Source organism: Elgaria multicarinata, chromosome 1 (genome assembly GCF_023053635.1).
Source record: "Elgaria multicarinata webbii isolate HBS135686 ecotype San Diego chromosome 1, rElgMul1.1.pri, whole genome shotgun sequence".
Classification (NCBI taxonomy): domain Eukaryota; kingdom Metazoa; phylum Chordata; class Lepidosauria; order Squamata; family Anguidae; genus Elgaria; species Elgaria multicarinata.
The window spans coordinates 165,770,419-165,789,647 of record NC_086171.1 but is presented as its reverse complement, the minus strand read 5'-3'; the positions used below and the strand labels follow the sequence as shown (position 1 = coordinate 165,789,647).

Genomic DNA, 19,229 nt, shown 5'->3' with positions numbered 1-19,229 from the left:
TTCCTACAGGCACTGGTCGTCCACTGTGGGAACAGATTGTTGGACTTAGGTGCATTTTTGTTCTGATCAAGCATGGGACTTCTTTTGTTCTTATGACATGTCCATTGTAATGTCATGGGTACCAATGACATTTATGACACACCAAAACCACATTTCACGCAATAAAAGGGACATAACACTAATTCTTTCTGGGCTGAACAGTTTGCCAGCAAGTTTGATTATGGTTTGAGTGCTTGTAAAGAGCACAGAGCAGTGGTCTTTCGGCGGGGTGGGGGTGGGGGCATTTTTCTCCCTCCCACTGATGTCTTTGTCCATTTTCTCTGCCATTTCTCCTATAACTGTTCTACCAACTGTCTCTTTTAAGCTGGGCCATTTGCTCAGAAATTCTCAGCACAAAACAAATCTCAGCAAATAGGTAGAGACAAGTCTGTGGGGAATTTGAGAGTTGGCTACTACTGCTGAGTTGTGGGGGTTTTCTTGTTTGTTTTTTAAAGAAGAGGTGGCTGTGGGTAAATGGATGGAAGTCATCAGTAGATGCTTAAAGCTCATTTGCAAAGCAATTAAGATTCTGTTGTACAATGTACTGAGAGGGATCTACATGGGGTGCATGACATTTGATATTTCTGGCATTAATATGGCATTTTGCAGCATCGGATTGCACATGAGGCAGAAAATGGGTGTTAGTCTCTCTCTCTCTCTCTCTCTCTCTCTCTCTCTCTCTCTCTCTCTCTCTCTCTCTCCCCCTCCCTCCCTCCCTCCCCCCCCCCCCTTGGCACTCTGATAATGTCTAAAGCAAGCTGTGCAATTATAAACTGTACAAGGGAATGTATGTGGCACGTGTCATGATGTCTCTAATGGCCAGACATGGTACAACTGTTCCCTTATTTCTCTGGAACAGCTGATTTGGATCTTTAGTTCTTTCTCCCACAGGGTAGGTTCACTGACATGAGTATACATAACACATATACACACAGCCCTCCTGTCAATCAAGCTTTCCTCTAAAAAGGACTAACACTGATCCTTCTGGCCCAAACGTAGTGGAATGAGCTGGTTGTGATTATGCAAAGAGAAGTAAAGAGGCATGTGTGGGACATAACACATACAAACAACCTTCCCCAACCTTGTGCTCTCCAGATGTGTTGGACTGCAATTCCCAGAATCCTCCAGCCAGCATGGCTGGCTGGGGATTCTGGGAATTGCGGTCTAAGGCTGTCGTACAAGATGAGAGTGTCCAATCAGTGGAGTGTGAGGCATACTCTGGCCTGAAAAATGCCCAGTGAGAATTTATAATTTTAGCACACGCCACATCATCTAGCAGCCAATCCTTTTGTCTTTCTGTGCTCGCTACTGCCGAATAGTGACCTCCAACGATACTGGAATATTGAGTCATATTGGTGTTCATGGATGCCTCCCAACCTTTGGTTCTCAAAGGCCTGAAGTCGGAGCCTCCTCTCTGGCAGTGTCTCTCAAAGGGGGATGGGGTGGCGGCGGCATGAATAATTAACTAGACAGTATTGTGAGCTGTCAATGTAACTGATACATGTGCAAGTGGGTGTGAGTGTTTGCTGGTCTGAGACAGAGAGAATAAGAGGCACGGATGCATCAGGGCGGGGAGCCGTCTCCCACAGGTAGATGGATGTGCAGGCACAGAATTTCCATGTTGGTCAAGGGAATCATCGCTGTCAAGACTCCAGCTCTTATTTTGGCAGCAAGGAGGGTTGTGCTGGCTTGATTCTTGCTTTGGAATGGGGATGAAGGGCCCCTTTTGTGTGAGATCCTCCAGGCTGACAACATTTCTAACTTGGTAGCTGAGAGAATAGGATGACTAATTGTCTCATTCTACTTGTCTAATTCTGCCGCTTTCCCTCAAGCAGATGAGAAGGAGGAAAGCATTTTGGGCAGCATCCCGCTTCTCAGCTTTCGGGTCGCAGCTGTCCAGCCATCAGATAACATCAGCAGGAAATACACCTTTAAGGTCAGTATGTGGCTGAGGAGGCGTTCACAGAGGTCGCCTGGTGTCCTTGGATGTCCAGCTAGTGGCATGGTTGAAACTTCTGATCCTATGCGGTAGGATCGGAAATGGGTTGTAGGCTGATAGCCCTTCTCTGCTCTTCTAGTGCTTATGCTCTTGGCTTCCTGTGAATTTCATCATTAAAAGTGGGCAGGTTTCTGGAGGCTACAAAGAGGCTGTACGAAAGATCTAAAGCCAACGTTCTCTTTAGGCCATGGGTGGGCAGCCTCCAGGGCCGGATCTACACTATTGCTTTAAAGCGCTTTATAACAGTTTTATAGCGCTTTAAAGCAGTTAAAGCGCTTTATAACTGTTATAAAGCACTTTAAAGCAGTAGTGTAGATCCGGAACAGGTGGTGGGCTCATCTGGTCCATGGAGATTCCCAATCCATGGGCCATGCCCCTCCACTTGCCAAGCCCTGCCTCCTGGCTACAGGGAGCTTGTGAAGAAGGCAAGGAGAGCAATCCCCATGTTATCTCCAATCACAGGTTTCTGGAGGCTATGGAGAGGTCTGAGGGCCAAAGTTAAGTCTGCCCTGAAGGTCTAAAGCCACTGTTTACTGTAGGCGAAAAGGAGCCTGACTTTCCCCATTTGTAGCAGTTCTGCCACAAGGGTTTTCCCAAAGTGTATGTCCTTTGGCCTCTTTAGTATCAGAAAGTAAATATTTGAGTAATTATCAAAGCAACACAAAAAATACTGCCTCAGGGAGTGTTGGCCACTTTTGTGGGAAGGTAGGGCAGGGCTCCTGTGCCTTTAACATCTGGATGGACAGGATGTGCAAAACGTCACTAGGCAGACTAGCATTGAATCCAACCATGAGAGAATGGGAGCCAACATGACAATAAGGCTGAGACGGAGAGGGGCCGTCATGCCTGCCCAGTGCCACACCTGCCCCAGCTTGGGCTTAAGACGTGAGAGAGAAGGGAGTTAAAAAAAACCCAACCCATTGTCTTCCTCCTGCTCTCTCCCTGAGCTCTCTCCCACACTCAACTCTCTCTCTCTCTCTGCTACTAGAAAGCTCTGGGGCTGATTCTCCTTGGCCGGTGCCTGGCTTCCTTGAGACAGCCATCTACAGGCCTGACAGGAAACTGCCCCCCCCCCCCGACACCCAGACTTCCTGGAGGCAGGAGCAGTATATTACGTAACTGCAACAACAGGGCCATGCTTTCCCTGTCCTCTTGCTCTCCCTCTCAGCTAGCCTGGTTTTTGGCTCTACTGCTGAGGCAACCTGGGCCTTGTTGGTCCATCTGGCAGTGATGTGCATCCTGTGCCTTGGTGAATCACAAGGGCAAATGTGAGTCACCAGATGGGGGTGTCATGGTGGGGACCCGATCAAAGATGCAAATGCGTGAGATTGATGGTACAAGCTCCATATGGGCAAGAAGCTAGGATGCATCAAAACAGGCCAGTTTATACAATTGGTAGAATCAAGAGAAGAAAGCTTTTTCCTGGACTGTACCAACTCAGGCAGCAGTTACAGATTTCTCACTTTAATGCTCCTTCATGTGAAATGCTCCCTACTTATGGAAAGTTAGCACATCAGGACTGAGCCTAACATTCTCAATGGTTTTCTATGTGGGGAAAATCCCCACCCCCTTCCCACCCTGCCCAGAGAGTTTTCAAAACATGCAGTCTCACCAGCTGCAGCCCTGGCATGGTACTGAAATCCAGGAAAAGCATTACCACTTGATTTTGGTGGCTGCGTGAACTAGCTATAAGGTCCTGGCAGGCATGGATCAGACGAAGCGAATGAATAAAGTAAAGCCAGGAGCCCAGCATGACTGGAGTGCAGACTTCTGGAGGCTTCCAAAGCACCTGATGTAAAGCCTGCCTGGACTTGCTATAAGTCAGCTTCAGATGAGGCTGCAAACAACAGGTGGTCCAAGGCATTGGAACAATCAAGCCTGCAAATGTCCAACCAAGCGACTCATCACAAAATAAACACACACAGAGAGAGTAACTGATCTCTTTCTTGACAGTTGTCATCCCAATGATTTAAGAACACCAACCATCTTTCTGTAAACTATTCAATGATTTACATTCCTTCTCTAATATGAACTAAGCAAGGCTTCTATTTCCTTTTATGGCCAAAGTTTTCTTAAGCATTCAGGTGCTTTGGTTCTAGCAATAATGTGAAATTTTGACAGTCCTCATCCTTCTGTAGTGAAAGGGCTAAGGCTGCCATCCTTTATCCACTTACTTGGGGGTAAGGCCCATGGAATTTAATGGGACATAGTTCTTATTACACATGTATAGAATTGCATTGTAAGAGACTGAGCTGTGAACCTGGAAGAACCCAGTTCAAATCACACCTCGTCCATGCATTCAATAGGTGGCCTTAGGCAACAAATGAGAGAAACAAATTCTCAGGATGCAAAAATAGGTTTATTAACACGACGCCTGGCATGTTTTGGGCTGTCTCTTATTTTGAGGCTTCTTCAGGGGGTAGAGAAAGGTGTCTGCAGAGTTTCTCCCAGCAAAAAGATTGTCTCCTATATTAATCTACTGGTCGCCAGAAAAGTGTAAAAAATTACAGAGGTGTACAAAATAAGTATGGTCTGGAGAATGTACATGGGAAGACATTTTTCTCCCTCTCTCAAAATACTAGAACCTGAGTTATCCCATGAAGCTGATTAGTGGGAGATTCAGGACGGATGTTTTTTAACATGTCCAATTGTTAACATGCCCTACAGGATGCAACCATAGCTCCCCTGACAGATGGCTGTCCAGAGTCTGCTTAACCTCCAGTAAAGGAGAGCCCACCACCTCCTGAGGCAGCATGTTCCACTGTGGAACAGCTCTTAGCCTAGGAAAAATTATCCTAATGTTTAGCCAAAATCGGCTTCCCTCCATTTTCCACCCACTAGTTTTAGCCTGGTCCTCTTGAGCAACAGAGAACAAGTCTGCTCCATCTTGTGCATGACAACCTTATAGAATCATAGAATAGCAGAGCCATCGAGTCCAACCCTTGTTCAATGCAGGAATCCACCCTAAAGCATCCCTGACAGATATCCCTTCAGATATTTAAAGTCTCCTATCATGTTCTCCAGTTAAACTTCCCCTCACCAGGCCAAGCATACCCAGCTCTTTGCTTATACAACTCGGTTTCCAAAGCCCTCCCCCATCCTGCTTGCTCTGATGATGGGATGTAAGGCAGGGGAGATTACTGTCCTTGCAGCATTCCACCAGGACAAAATGAACAGCACCTTCTCGTCCAACTTCAACCTCATTCTGAAGCTCCTCATAATGCAGTTTCAGAAAGATACGGAGCTGGAGGGGCCATCACCCATTTCATATTTCCCATTGGAAACGATGGTGCTGGCAGGCCAATCCACACTGATCTTTGGAAAGGGAATTGAGCAGCTGTTCCTGCAGATTCGGTTTTCTTACATACGTTCCATGAGGTCCCTACAGAGCTGCCTGGGAGAGCTGTTCACACTTCCAGAATAATGGCACTGAAAACTTGCTGAGGAGGGAGGACTGGCCAAAAGGGAAGAGCATGGCAGCTAAAGTGCATTATTTCTGGATGCTTGATCGCAGTCCCTCAAGCTTGCTGAGGGGACTTCGAGGCTGCTTCTAAGCTTAGGCCTCTAAGGGGAAAGCACGTCTTGTTGACTGATGTATTTACTACAGAGGCTGTGCGCAAAAGCCGTAAAATGTTTAAGAGCCACAGGGACGCTTCTTGTTCCCATTGATCAAAAATCCTGAACCTGCAATGGTCATTGGACAGGTGGTCAGATAAAAGGATGGAGATTCAACCTCACTAGACTTGCGGGGGGCTGCAGTGTGTACAAGAGAGAGAGAGAGAGAGAGAGAGAGAGAGAGAGAGAGAGAGAGAGAGAGAGAGAGAGAGACCTTTGCCTACTTTTTGAACATGAAAAACTATTTTTAGCAAAAAAAAAAAAAAAAAAATCCCCAATTTGCTGGGTTCTAGGGAAAGGATGTTTTGCCAGCTATTGCCCTACCTTTTAAAGGGCTAGCACAAATGCTCATGCATTTGTGCCATGAGCATAATATAGTCCAAAAATAATATAGTCCAAACAAATCGGCAGGGCATGGGCAAGGATGTGTGGGAACATCTGTCTGTTATTAGAAAACAATGAGACACCTTAAAGGCTAACACATATTTTTGGCACAAACTTTTTATGAACGCTGTCCACTGCAGCAGATACAGCTGAGAAGTGGACAATATTCATGAAAACTTATGCCAAAATAAATGTCTTTAAAGTGCGGCGGAATTGTTGCAACAGACTAACCTCTGGAAACTGTTTCTCTTATTAGTAATTGATCAGTCGATCAATAAATCATACATCCTGTCTATTAGCAGGCTGTATTTGGCCAACATGATGATGGTAAAGGCACCTGACTGAGCGTTTCCGACCAATATGAACCTACCTGTATACTATGCTCATCATCTGAGGCTCTCCTCTAAGTGCCTTCTTCAAGGGAGGCTCAGAGGATGGCAGCAAGGAAGAAGACATTCTTAGTGGTGGCCCCCTAAATTACACTCTCTCCAGTGAAAATTGTCTGGTGCCAACATTATCATCTTTTGGTCGTAGGTTAAGATTTTCCTCTGTTCCCAGGCATTTGACAGCATATGAGAAGGGTTTTTTTAATGGGTCTTGGGATTTACTGCTGGTTGTTTAAAATGGTTAAACCTTGGTACATAACTGGTTTTATATTTTGCTATTAAATTGTATTTTTAGGGTTTAATCTTTGTAAACCAACCAGAGAGCTTTGGCTGTTGGGTGACATAGAAATATAATAAATGAAATTAAATCCATGGGATCAAATGAGAATCATCAATTTCCTATGTGCTGGGGATCATACATAGAATTCTTCATTCTTTAAATAAATAAAGCAAAATTAGGGAATCCAGCATCACTTGAGAACTGCCCCCCTTGGCAGTGTTATCGTTAGTTTGCATTGACGTACAAGAGGCATCTTGCCTTTTATATCTCCTTCTTTGACTAGTTTCAACCAGAGTGTTAGGGGAAAGCAATAAATTGTAATTTGCTTAGCACGTAATTAGTTTCTACTTGTCAAATCTCCACGGTGTGAGGGGTGTGACAGTAAAGGAGCAGTGAACTAAGCTGTGAAATCTAAACACAGAGCTCCTACAGGGATGAGGCGAAGGTAGGCTGCCTGGATTTCCCCTGCAAGAACAAACAGTCTTTCCCTCCTGTAAGTGCCAGAGGAGGAGGACATTGGCACATGTAGCAACACTCCGTCACAATTCACCCAAATCTCTTTCTTTTATATCATGCAATTTGGCAGAGGAACCTTCACCTCCTGAGTATCATAGAATCAGATTGGGAGGGGGGGCCATAGGCCATCTAGTTCCAGCCCCAGGGTTAATGCTTCCACAAGGAGATGGCTGTCTGGCCCTCTGCTTGAAGCCATGCTCATGTGCTTGCCCTCGCATGTGCTCACATTTTATGACAGCCCTGCCATATGCTCTGTTCTGTAGTGGCAACAGAGTATAGGACTGAGCAGTGGGGATAGGAGACCTTGGGCATGGCTAGATGGGGCGATATCCCAGGGATCGTCCCAGGACTGTCCCTGTGCGTGCACATGACGCACACAGCATCCCAGGAGCAGGGAGGGATGATTCCTCCCTTTCCCCAGGATATCCCTTTACCCATTAACTTTGATTTTTCCATGGGATGATCCTGAGAACACGGAACATGTGGCCCGCTGTCACATTTTTTTCCTGGCTCCTCAAGAATAATACAAGGAGCCGGGAACCAGGCATGAGGCATGGAGCTCCTGAGGAGCTCTGTGCCCATCGGGGGTGGGGGGAGCTTGAAGGTTTTCTTTTTTAAAAAAACTTACAATTTCGCTCGTGTGCTCGTGTGCTCCTTTTTCTTTAAAATTAAATAAATTCAAAATGGCGGCCACAATGTTGCACACTGCGTGTCGTCGAGGGCAATGCTCTTACAATCATAAAATTGCGAGATTGTCGCCCTCCACCCCCCTCATCTAGCCATGCCCCTTGTCTCCTTGCTTCTTGTGGTGGACACTGCCTCCTGCACCAAGGCGGCAGCAGCTAGCTACTCTGCTTCACCAGATCTGCGGGAGCTCAAGGCAGCGCAAAGGGGCTGCCGCAAGACACTTAGCAGGAGAGGGATAGAACAAAAAGGGGAGAGGCTATTCATAATCTCTGGCTGTGGTAAGCTTGTATCCTGGTCCTACCACCACCAGCAGCAGCAACATCCCCTAGTCCTACTGAACAGGGCTGCACGTGGAATTTTAAAATCTTCCCCAGCTGGACACCCTCCAGAAACGTTGGACTACATCTTCCATTATTTCCAGCTGGGGATAATGGGAGTTGCAGTCCACACGTCTGGAGAGTATTGGGCTATTATAACTTACTTTTGAGCAACAAGGGGAGAAGATCTGAACCACTTGGCCTCCCATGTGTATTTATGTGCGTGAATTGGTACGTGTGAATGTGTGTGCATATGCGTACATGAGGATGAATGGACTCTAGGCAAACCTGTCGGGGCTACTCTCTAGGGTTCCCCAAGGGCCATGCTCCCCATTCCCTGGCCCCACCCCATTTTCCCCAACCAACGACCTTTGGGTACTTTCCCATCCTTTGTGCAGTCCCTACCCCTTTTTGAAAGGTTGAAATGTCTATCCCAAATTAGGGACCAGCAGTAAAAGCTTTAAGCTACAACATGCTGGCTTTGGGGGGGGGGTGTATTTTTTTGCCACATCCCTTTTGCATTTGGCCTGATCCCTTTCACCTTCGGCCCTCCAACCACTGAAATGTGGCCCCTGAGACCTTCTCTGAAATTGAATTTGTCCCTTGGGTTGAAAGATGTCCCCTACCCCTGCCTTAGACAGATAACACACAACCACACATTTAACATCACATCTTGTTTGGCCCTATACCCCTAAATCACACATGTGTAAATACATGCAGAGATACTCATTTCTAGAGAAAATTGTAAATTAAATAAATAGAAATTTTCTGGGTTACTGTAGATAATATAGAGTGATTGGTGCATTTGAATGTTTGCGGTTTTCGTGTGCAAACTAATGCATCCGGGGGGCTGCCTGTATGCACCCAAAGCCCTGTGGTGGCTGCGAATCTGTGCTGTGTCAGTTATACAATGCAGCCACAGATTCGCAATCACTATGGGGCTTTCCCTGAAACACTGAAGAAAAAAAGTCAGGGACTTAAGCCCAACTTTTTTTCTCCTGAGCAAGGTGAGTATGGCATATTTGCTGTCTAGCTCACTCCAGAGTCACGGCAGAGGTGTGGCCAGGCGGATGGCAACCCCTGATTGGTTGCTGTCTGCCCAGGCAGAGGACAGGGGTCAGGCCCAGCATCAGAAACCCCACACTTTTGCTGCAGCATCAGGATTAGCCGCTGCTGCCCTGCAGCAGTGAAAGTGCCAGGTTTCAGCAACTCTTTTCGAATGAGAGATATAAAGAACCCTCTAAAACAGGGGTGGGCAACTTGTGGCCTTCCAGATGTTTTGACCTACATTTCCCATCAGCTCCATGGTGAGGGATGATGGGAGTTATAGGCCAAACATCTTGAAGGCTACAAGTTTCCCGCCCCGATCTAAAAGATGTGGCCAGGCAAGCCGCATGTTCTTTTGTGTTTTTTTTTTTTAAAAAAAATATCTGGAGGATTGAAAGGTAATGAGGGAGAGATTAGTAAAAGTATATTCAAATCAGGGACCCTTGGGAGGTGTTCTTTCTTATGCAAAACAAACCTTAGCACACCCAATAATGTAAACTATGTGCGCGCACGGACAAGCAAATCCACAAGTTACATTCCTACATTATTTTCTTGATATGCATCTCTTCTATGCTATGGCACACATTACGTTCTATTATATCGCCTACTGCTTGTTAAAATGGCATCATAAAGTTTTATGCAGATGTGTCAAGGCTGTGCTATATAGTATTTGTACCCATTTTAATAATGACAAAAGACAATGAAAAGTGTGTGTAAAGGTGTGGGGAAGGATATTTTAAGAACTGGAGACTATGAGTACATAGGTTTTATTTATGTATCTTCCTGCCTGCTGTGGGGGCGGGGGTGGGTGGGTGGGAGGAAGAGTGTTTGGATCTTAGGCATGGTGGCTCCAAGAGAAACACATTACCTTTGAAGCCTGCTTCTCTGGGCATCTTGCCTGTCTTTGGCACAGGGACCTTTTCTCTCTCCATGGTGTTGCCTTGAGAAGAAGTCTGTGCTTGACCTCTGGACCACTTCACTGGCACCACTGGTGTTGGATGGACTGTCAGGTCCCAGTCTAACAAAGCAAGGATCAGTTTAGAACAAATGGGCAGAAGGTAGATCTCCAGATGTTTTGGACTTCAACTTCCAGAAGCCCCTGCCACCATGGCCAATGGTCAGGAATCCTGGGAGTTGAAGTCCTAAACCATCTAGAGGTCTACATTCTGCCCACCCCTGGTTTAGAATACAAAAATGTGTTCTAAGCATCTTCATAAGGGTCTTCCTGAGGTGAGGTTTGATAAAAGTTGGTATTTGATTACTGTCATCGCTCACTTCATTCTGGAGTTGCCTTTAAGATCCCAATGTTACACTTCACACAGGATAGAAGATATCCTTTTTAATGACTTGTCATAAGCCTGTAGAACACTTTAGGGAGGGGAATCTTACAGTTGAATCATAAACATATTTATAAAGTACATTCCACAGAGTTCAATGGGACTTACTACGAAGTAAGTATGCATCGGATTTCAGCCTTAGACATCGAAGCACAAAGCCCTCCTTGAGTGAAAGGAGTGTGCCAATTTTTGCTAGCTTTCCCCAGACCCCTGGCTGTGTTTGGTAGCAAGATAACAGAGAATCATCTCTGACTGTTTCCGTGTTTTGTCCCTTTGTTGATTAAGAAGGGAGGACGGGACACCCAGCCCATATTTAGGAGAAAGTTTGTCACTGAAAGGATAGACCTAGATAGTACTGCTCTTTCCTTCATCCACATCCATATAGTGATACTGTTTATGGCATGCTCTGCTACTGCAATCCTGGCATACCCAGCTTTCCCTGGCACACCAGGAATACTGGCTCAGGGCTGTTTCATGGGTTGAGATGCTAATGAATGTTCTCTCCAAGATTCTCATGGATTATTTTAAGGTCAGACACAGGGCCAATGTGATCCTGGTTTTAAGATCAGAAAGCATTGAGCATGTGCCCAGTTCTGCTTCAGCTCCCTTTCCATGGTGACCGGCTCTGCTCCTGCTACGCTTCACCTGCTTGAAACTGCTCCCCATTGGATTGCTTGTTGGGTGTGGCTGACCTGTTCTCTGTCTTCCCTCTTTTTCCGCGTGAGGATCCCTCGGACAGGCGATCTCTTCTGATAACCCGTCTGCAATGCCACCACCCAGGCACCAAATAGGTAGTATTTTCCTTCCATTTCCAAATGCATGCATGACAGAGAGGAAAGATCAAGTTCAGATGGGTGCAAATAATCCTGCATGCTTTATTCGCCTCCAATCATTCCAAAAACTGGGGTGGGGAAATCTTAGATTTCTTTGTCTATCTGATAAAACACCTAGACATTCCCAAGTCTTGGAGACTAATGGAAATACAGAGGTATGTATGTGTAACCCAATGGAGATGGGGATTATTTAAATATGTCTGCTTCACATGCCTTCTGCCTAGAGAATGCGTGCCGTCTTTACAGCCAAATTAAAGGTCCTAATCCTTGATTTACACTGAAGACAGTGATATATTTCCATAAAATGTCAACCAAGAAGGCAGAAGATGTCTTACAAGGGTACTCATCAGCACTCACTGGGCTGAATAATGACAACTGGACGTGACCCAAAGCAGATGGGCAAAAATAAGCGAATGAATATGTATTTTCTGCTGCAAAATTTTGAGTGAAATCAACAAACCATGAGCAGCAACAACAACATGGAAGAGGGGTGTTGTCGTTTTGTTTTTGTTTTGACACAATGAAAACCAAACAAATTGAGGCAAAATGCATAAAACAAGATTTATGTGTGTGTGTGTGTTTTAGCAAAATTGGCTTTTGTTATAATGAAAAGTGTGTTTTCATAGGTGGTGGTGGAAAGATTTCAGTATGAGTTAAACCAGGGGTTTTTAAAAGCAAATTTTCCAACTGCACAAATGCCCTGTCAGACACACACACCCCTGCCCCCGCCCAAGCCAAACACATTATTTCGCTATCACAACTAGGGAAATTATCACCAACACTAGTAACACCTTAAACTTTATGGCAGATTGACAGGGCCATACGGATACCCAGGAAGGATGGCTGACCACGAGAAGTACACCACTGGTTGTCACCTGTAGCCCCCAATTGAAACCGCTGCAGTGGATCATCAGTGAATTCTAATCCATCACCAGTCCCAGCCTACAGACAACCTCCCAACCTGAAGCAGATGCTAACCAGCAATAGTACGCAGGACAGAAACACAGGCAGAGGGACCAGACCATGCAATAGACCCAAGTGCCAACTCTGCCCCCACATCTATTCAGGCAACACTGTCACAGGACCCAACAACATCAGTCACACCATCAAGGGCTCTTTCACCTGCATCCTTATATAATCTGTGTTACATGCCACCCCTGACTTTGTCTGTTGTTAAGTTTTTAATAAACACGTACACCTAACACGTGTGTTATTTTTCACCACTTTTTTCAACTGCACACTATCAGATTTCCAACTGCACATTTCCCCCCAACTGCACATTTTGTGTCCAACTACACACTAAAAAAAAAAACTGAGTTAAATAAGCATACTGCAAATGATACATGGGTCAATAAAATCCAGATTTAGTGAAACTACCGCTACTACTAGCAGCAGCAGCAGCAGCAACAACAACTTTCCCCTTCTCTTATCATAGTGTTGTGAAACTAATGCAGGGGTTCCCCTGTTTTTGTAATGGGAAAAGCAGCTCTATCTTTAAAGGGGAGAAGATTCTGCTCCCTTGTTTCTGACCACAACTAGGGCTGCTGGCATTTGCTTCATAGATACCCCAGAGAATATTAGGCAACATATACACGTGCACAGATCCAGCAAGGGAGATCCGTGTTGAAGCAGATTTTTGCATGCTCTTCCTCCTCTGTATGTGGATGCATGTAAACAAATGTGCTGCGGTGGGGGAGGGGAGCTCCATTCAGCACCCATGGTACTTGCATGCTGATGGGGGTGGGGGCAGAGAGGATGTCTCTGGATCAGGGCCTCGTAGGGTGGCCATCTGTCCTACTTTACAAAGGACAGTTCTCTACTTGAAGGTGCCTTTCATCTGAAGAGCTGTCCAGTCCAATTCTGGTTTAAAGATAAGGTTGTATAATAAGGGTGAACCATCGGGGACCTTGAAATTGCCCATCCACAGTTAGTGCCTGGATAGCAGACTGAGCAGGTCACCTGAACAGAGTCTTTCCCACTATGGTGACATCTATTGTACTTCTTTTTAATTTATAGCAATTCTTTCCAAATTTGCATATTTGCCTATCAATCAGGCTTATGTGCAAATGTTATTCAAATCCATGTCCCCATCCATCCTCTTTTTTGGTGATGCGTAAGTGGCCACCCTAGGGCTTTGGTCCACAGTGTCACTCATGGAACTGAGCTTCTCAAGAACCTATGTCCATCTCCTTCAAAACCAGGATTTCTAAATATGTGTTGGGAAAGAAGCTGACAACATCAAAAGGCAAAATTTCCCCCAAAGGTTTGTAATCTGAAAAAGTGTAAATGGGAAACCCAGCATTATTTTTCCCTAGACGCATTTCGAAAGCGTGCAAACATAATCAACAGCTATTTAGCGTTATGATCTGAAAATACGCTTTTTCATTTCAGTTTTCCCCAGCTGACAAACTGGAAATAAAAACTGGTTTGAAATTATAGCAGGCAGGCTTGTACATGCTAGGTATGATGCTAAGAGCATGAAGACACAGTTTCTCCTATGATCCCTGATAAACAAGTGCTCTCGAAACTAATTGATTCTTCTTCTTCTTCTTCTTCTTCTTCTTCTTCTTCTTCTTCTTCTTCTTCTTCTTCTTCTTCTTCTTCTCCTTCTCCTTCTCCTTCTCCTTCTCCTTCTCCTTCTCCTTCTCCTCCTCCTCCTCCTCCTCCTCCTCCTCCTCCTCTGTCTTCACTCCTGTCTGTTCTACAGGTGACGGTGTGCTGGATGGAAGAGACAACTGGGAATAACAAGAAGTCACTCTCTCCTCAGGCGGAGCACGCTGGCATCCGGACTTACTTCTTCAGTGCTGAGAACAACGAAGAGCAGGAGTCCTGGATTCAAGCCATGGGCGAGGCTGCCCGGGTGCAAATCCCACCTGCTCAGAGGTCAGCTGTTCAGGGGGAATTGTAGATCTGGGATGTATCCCAGAACTGTATTGGCTGTGGCTTTATTAAACTGGGGGCCGTTACCTTGGGGCCAGAGTGGACTTTTTAGTAGGGCTGTGCTCCGCTCCGATTCAGATCGCGAATCCGGAGCGGAGCGACCCGATCTGCCTTCACCAAAGGCGGATCCAAATCGGGTCGGGGGAGCTGCGAATCGAGGCAAAGCGGTTCGCCTCTATCCGGAGCTCTGAACGCAGGTAAGTGGGGGGGAGGGAGGCTCACCTGGTGGCAGTGCTGCCACAGTCCATGTGGCGACAGAGCCAGGTAAGGGGGCAGGGGGGAGGGGGGCTTACCTGTGTCCGTCGCGGTCTGCTTTGAGGCCTGGGCCTCAGTTGAAGCCTGCGCCAGACCGCGACGGGGGCAGGTAAGTGGGGGGGGGCTTACCTGGCACCACCACCACTGCCACAGTCTGTGCGGCGACAGCGGTGGAGCCAGGTAAGGGGGGAGGGGGGCTTACTTGCGTCCATCGCGGTCCATCTCAGGCTTCAACTGAAGCCCAGGCCTCAAAGCAGAAGCCATGGCCTGCTTCCGCTTTGAGGCCTGGGCCTCAGTTGAAGCCTGTGCCAGACTGTGACAGACGCAGGTAAGTGGGAGGGAGGGGGGCTTATTCGGCCAACATTTTGTCCCCCCTTCCCCACTTACCTGCCTCCGCTGCCCACCGCGGAGGGAAGTAAGTAGGGAAGAGTGGCAAAATCTCGATCCGCCCCTCTGGAACTTGCTTTGCGGAGCGGAGCGGGGGAGGGTCGGATTGACCCAAAGCAGTTCGGGCCCGATCCGAAAGTTCCAGATCGGGCCACGAAGCGGTTCGGGGGGGGGGGGTCCATGCACAGCCCTACTTTTTAGATGCCTTTGGATTATGGCAAAATCAAGTGGCTGAAAAGAGCTGCTGATGCTTGGGCACTAACCTAGAAATTTGATATTCATCCTCTGCTTTATCGCACGACTCCTCAATCTGACTGCTAATATAATGTTTTCTCTGAAGTCTTTAGAACGGGTGTGGAACCCCAGGCCTGTAGGCCAAATTCGGCCTGCCCAGTGTCCTTCCAATCCAGCCCTCTGGGAGTTCCCCAGAATGCCAGGGCCCTTCAGCTAGCCTCCCCCACTCCCTGAAGTTCCAGAAATTTGGTAGTTCCCCAGCGTTTGCATCGTTCCTCCCCCACCCCCCATTCCAAAAGCTTGAAATGCCTCTCCTAAGGCTTAATTACATGCAATAAGAGCTTTAAGCTAAAATATACTAATTGGGGTGGTTTTTTTGTTTCGTTTTTGTATTTTGGCCCTTTCCCCTAAGTCCCACCCGCCACTGGAATGTGGCCCCCGAAAGCTTTTGCAAAATAGAATTAGGCCCTTGGGCTGAAAAAGGTCCCAAACCCCACCTTAAATGTTGCCATTATTTCAAAGAAGGTTCCCGGACCCCTTGGAACAGCTTTGAAACTACCTAAAATAGATACCGTTCCAAAGGCTATGAGTGATCTTGATCTTGATAGGCTGATCTTGATAGTGATCTTGATAGGCTGGAGTGCTGGGCTGAAAACAACAGAATGAAATTTAATAGGGATAAATGCCAAGTTCTACATTTAGGGAATAGAAACCAAATGCACAGTTACAAGATGGGGGACACTTGGCTCAGCAATACTACAAATGAGAAAGATCTTGGAATTGTTGTAGATCACAAGCTGAATATGAGCCAACAGTGCGATATGGCTGCAAGAAAGGCAAATGCTATTTTGGGCTGCATTAATAGAAGTATAGCTTCCAAATCACGTGAGGTACTGGTTCCTCTCTATTCGGCCCTGGTTAGGCCTCATCTAGAGTATTGCGTCCAGTTCTGGGCTCCACAATTCAAGAAGGACGCAGACAAGCTGGAGCGTGTTCAGAAGAGGGCAACGAGGATGATCAGAGGTCTAGAAACAAAGCCCTATGAAGAGAGACTGAAAGAACTGGGCATGTTTAGCCTGGAGAAGAGAAGATTGAGGGGAGACATGATAGCACTCTTCAAATACTTAAAAGGTTGTCACACAGAGGAGGGCCAGGATCTCTTCTCGATTCTCCCAGAGTGCAGGACACGGAATAACGGGCTCAAGTTAAAGGAATCCAGATTCCGGCTGGACATCAGGAAAAACTTCCTGACTGTTAGAGCAGTGCGACAGTGGAATCAGCTACCTAGGGAGGTTGTGGGCTCTCCCACACTAGAGGCATTCAAGAGGCAGCTGGACAACCATCTGTCAGGGATGCTTTAGGGTGGATTCCTGCATTGAGCAGGGGGTTGGACTCGATGGCCTTGTAGGCCCCTTCCAACTCTGCTATTCTATGATTCTATGATTCTAGGTAATTTCAGTGAGATGTGAGGAACCATAGTCTGGAGGCCTTGAAGCAGCTTGAAAGTGATGGCTTCTTTAGAAGGTGTTGTGGCCAATAATTTAAGGCATTCGTCCCCAAGCTGGTGCCCTCCAGTTGTGTTGGGCTCCGATTCCAATCATGGGAGTTGTAATCCAACACATCTGGAGGGCAATAGGATGGAGAAAACTGATTGAAGTGGATATATCAGAGCTACAAGGTGAGTAGTTCTGTGCTTTTAAGAGACTAACCAAAACCCACAGTTGCCCAGAACCTATTCTGTAGTGTGCTCTGAAGCAGAGTTCATGCCTTTTCTATCTGTCTGCTCCATTCAGGCATGAGAAGACCGATTCAGAGAACATCCCTCCTGGCAAGAACCACCAGCACCACCACCACCGCAGTGTCCCAACCAGGGAGCCTGCCAAAGCTGAGCCGGAAGCCAAGACCAGAGGAGAAGGTGATGGGCGTGGCTCCGAGAAGATTGAACAGAAACCCGAGCGAGGGGAGAGCAAGAAGGAGCCGTTGGCAAAGGCCAATGGCATTGTGAGCCAAGAAATGCCCTCTGAGCCGGGAAGCCCTTATCCTGATGCCTCCCGTGTGCCACCTGGGGTGGAGAGACCCACACAGCCGAACGGCTGGCAGTACCCATCTCCTAGCCGGCCCGGCAGCATGGCCTTTCCACAGCACGATGGCGAGGCTGCAATGCCTCGTCGGAGCTTTGCCCCTCGCACCAACCCTGAGAAGGTGGCCCAGAGGAAGAGCTCCATGACACAGCTGCAACAGTGGGTGAACCTGCGCCGTGGGGCTCCAGCGCCTGAAGATCTCCACAGGTGAGGTGGTTGAATGCTTGGCTATAGCTTCTCTAAGGATTAAATATGGGAGAATGGTGAGGAATCTCACCAAACCAAGAGATGGCAGGTGGACACTACAAGGTTAAAAACAGAGCTGCTATACTAGTTTGACAGCAGAAGTAGACAACCTTTTGGGCCCGTGGGCTCATTTTGGAAAATCCGAGACACAGTCCTGGGCACAACCATTAAATTGATATTGTGGGTGAGCATGGCTAGTCACACTGGACAAGTATCCTGCCCAGAGGCATTCATGGGAAATTAAGGTGGCCGCAGCTAGAGGGCTCCATTTTGCTTTGAAGCAAGCCCAGCTGCTGGTAAGAAAGTATAAAAATATCACAAAGTTATACAGGCCATTCATGTATTTGCAATCCTCTGTGCAGGGAGAAAGGGGTTCCTGTGATGTCAGGAAGTGGGGTTTCGGGAGGGAGGGAGGCCCACCCCCTGACATCATGCAGCTTCTGGCGGGTGGCCTGGAAAGAAATCCAATCCCCAGGGTCAGAACAGTTCCCTACTTTGGCACAACTCTACATGCATAGGTCTCCCCACACCCCTCACTCGCTCTGTGATCAGAAATGCTGGGGAAACATTTTTTTTTTCGTTTTCGTGCAGTAGGGAACCCTGCTTTCTAGGGTTCCCAATCATGGAGAGAACCAATGCTCATTTATTTGTGCATACATAAGCTCTATTTTATTATTTTCTATTTGTTTGTGTTTATTTATTGGCCAATAAAACACAATAAAAATACACAATTGAACAATATAGAGTACAACAGGGTTTTTTTAATAAAAAACAACATAAAGTTTTTATAAGCAGATGAATACTTAAAAGGCCTGGGCAAGAAAAAGGTTTTCACCTGGCACCAACGAAGAAAACAGAGGCCGTGCCAGGTGAACCTCTTTGGTTTTATACCTCCACCTGAATGCATAGAAGTGGGGGAGCAGGGGTGCATGCTCCAGCACCACTCAGTGTACCATGTGAAGAGGGGACAAAGGCTGAGCATTCTGTTTTTCCTGAAAAGTGAACAGAAGGTTAAGCATCAGTGATCTGGTGCAGTTCACTGTTACAGCCATTCCTTACCAACCTTGAGAACCTTCAAAGAATCATAGAATAGTAGAGTTGGAAGGGGCCTATAAGGCCATCGAGTCCAACCCTCGATGGCTAGAGATATATATGGCCAGATATATGGCTTCTGTCTTGGTGTTCGTCAGAATTTTAAACCATCTAACACTCAATGAGTGTCATCACACAGGGGGAAATCATGTTTCCTTACCATCATTTCTCCACCCCTGCTTTTGTCCCTCATTGCTTCCTCTTTCTACCCGGAGGGGAAAGAGGAAGTAAACAAAGACCACGTGGCCCATTCAAGGGCCGTTTGTATCACACTGCTTTTCCTGCACACAGCAGGAGATCGTGGCACATTCTGTTTTTTGAAAAGGCTGGGTTTTGGGGGGACTATTTTGATTTTGTGATGGAAAATGAGCTGAAGTAGCGGGAGGCACGTGGGAGGCAGACGTCATTGTCTAAACAACACACGCACAGTGCGTGATAAAACGCTCATCTGATAAACCTCAATATGATGTATGTTGTCTCTGTGTGTACTGTCTGTTATGTGTTTTCAAATTTTGCATAAAAGTTTTAACCTTTGCAAACTATCCAGAGAACTT

General features: G+C 46.7%; 1 protein-coding gene across 11 annotated transcripts in view; it reads left to right on the top strand.

Moving 5' to 3' along the window:
• Positions 1-19,229, top strand: part of PLEKHA6 (pleckstrin homology domain containing A6) — a 239,369-nt gene that overhangs the window by 162,437 nt on the left and 57,703 nt on the right. For 8 of the 11 annotated variants that reach the window (XM_063142223.1, XM_063142201.1, XM_063142169.1 and 5 more), the window contains exons 6-8: positions 1,875-1,975; positions 14,148-14,323; positions 17,050-17,544. In XM_063142223.1, coding sequence (XP_062998293.1) covers positions 1,875-1,975; positions 14,148-14,323; positions 17,050-17,544 — 772 coding nt within the window. Of the gene's footprint in view, positions 1-1,874; positions 1,976-10,452; positions 11,399-14,147; positions 14,324-17,049; positions 17,545-19,229 lie in introns of those variants that run through there. The other 3 variants (XM_063142186.1, XM_063142241.1, XM_063142233.1) reach the window with 2 other exon arrangements.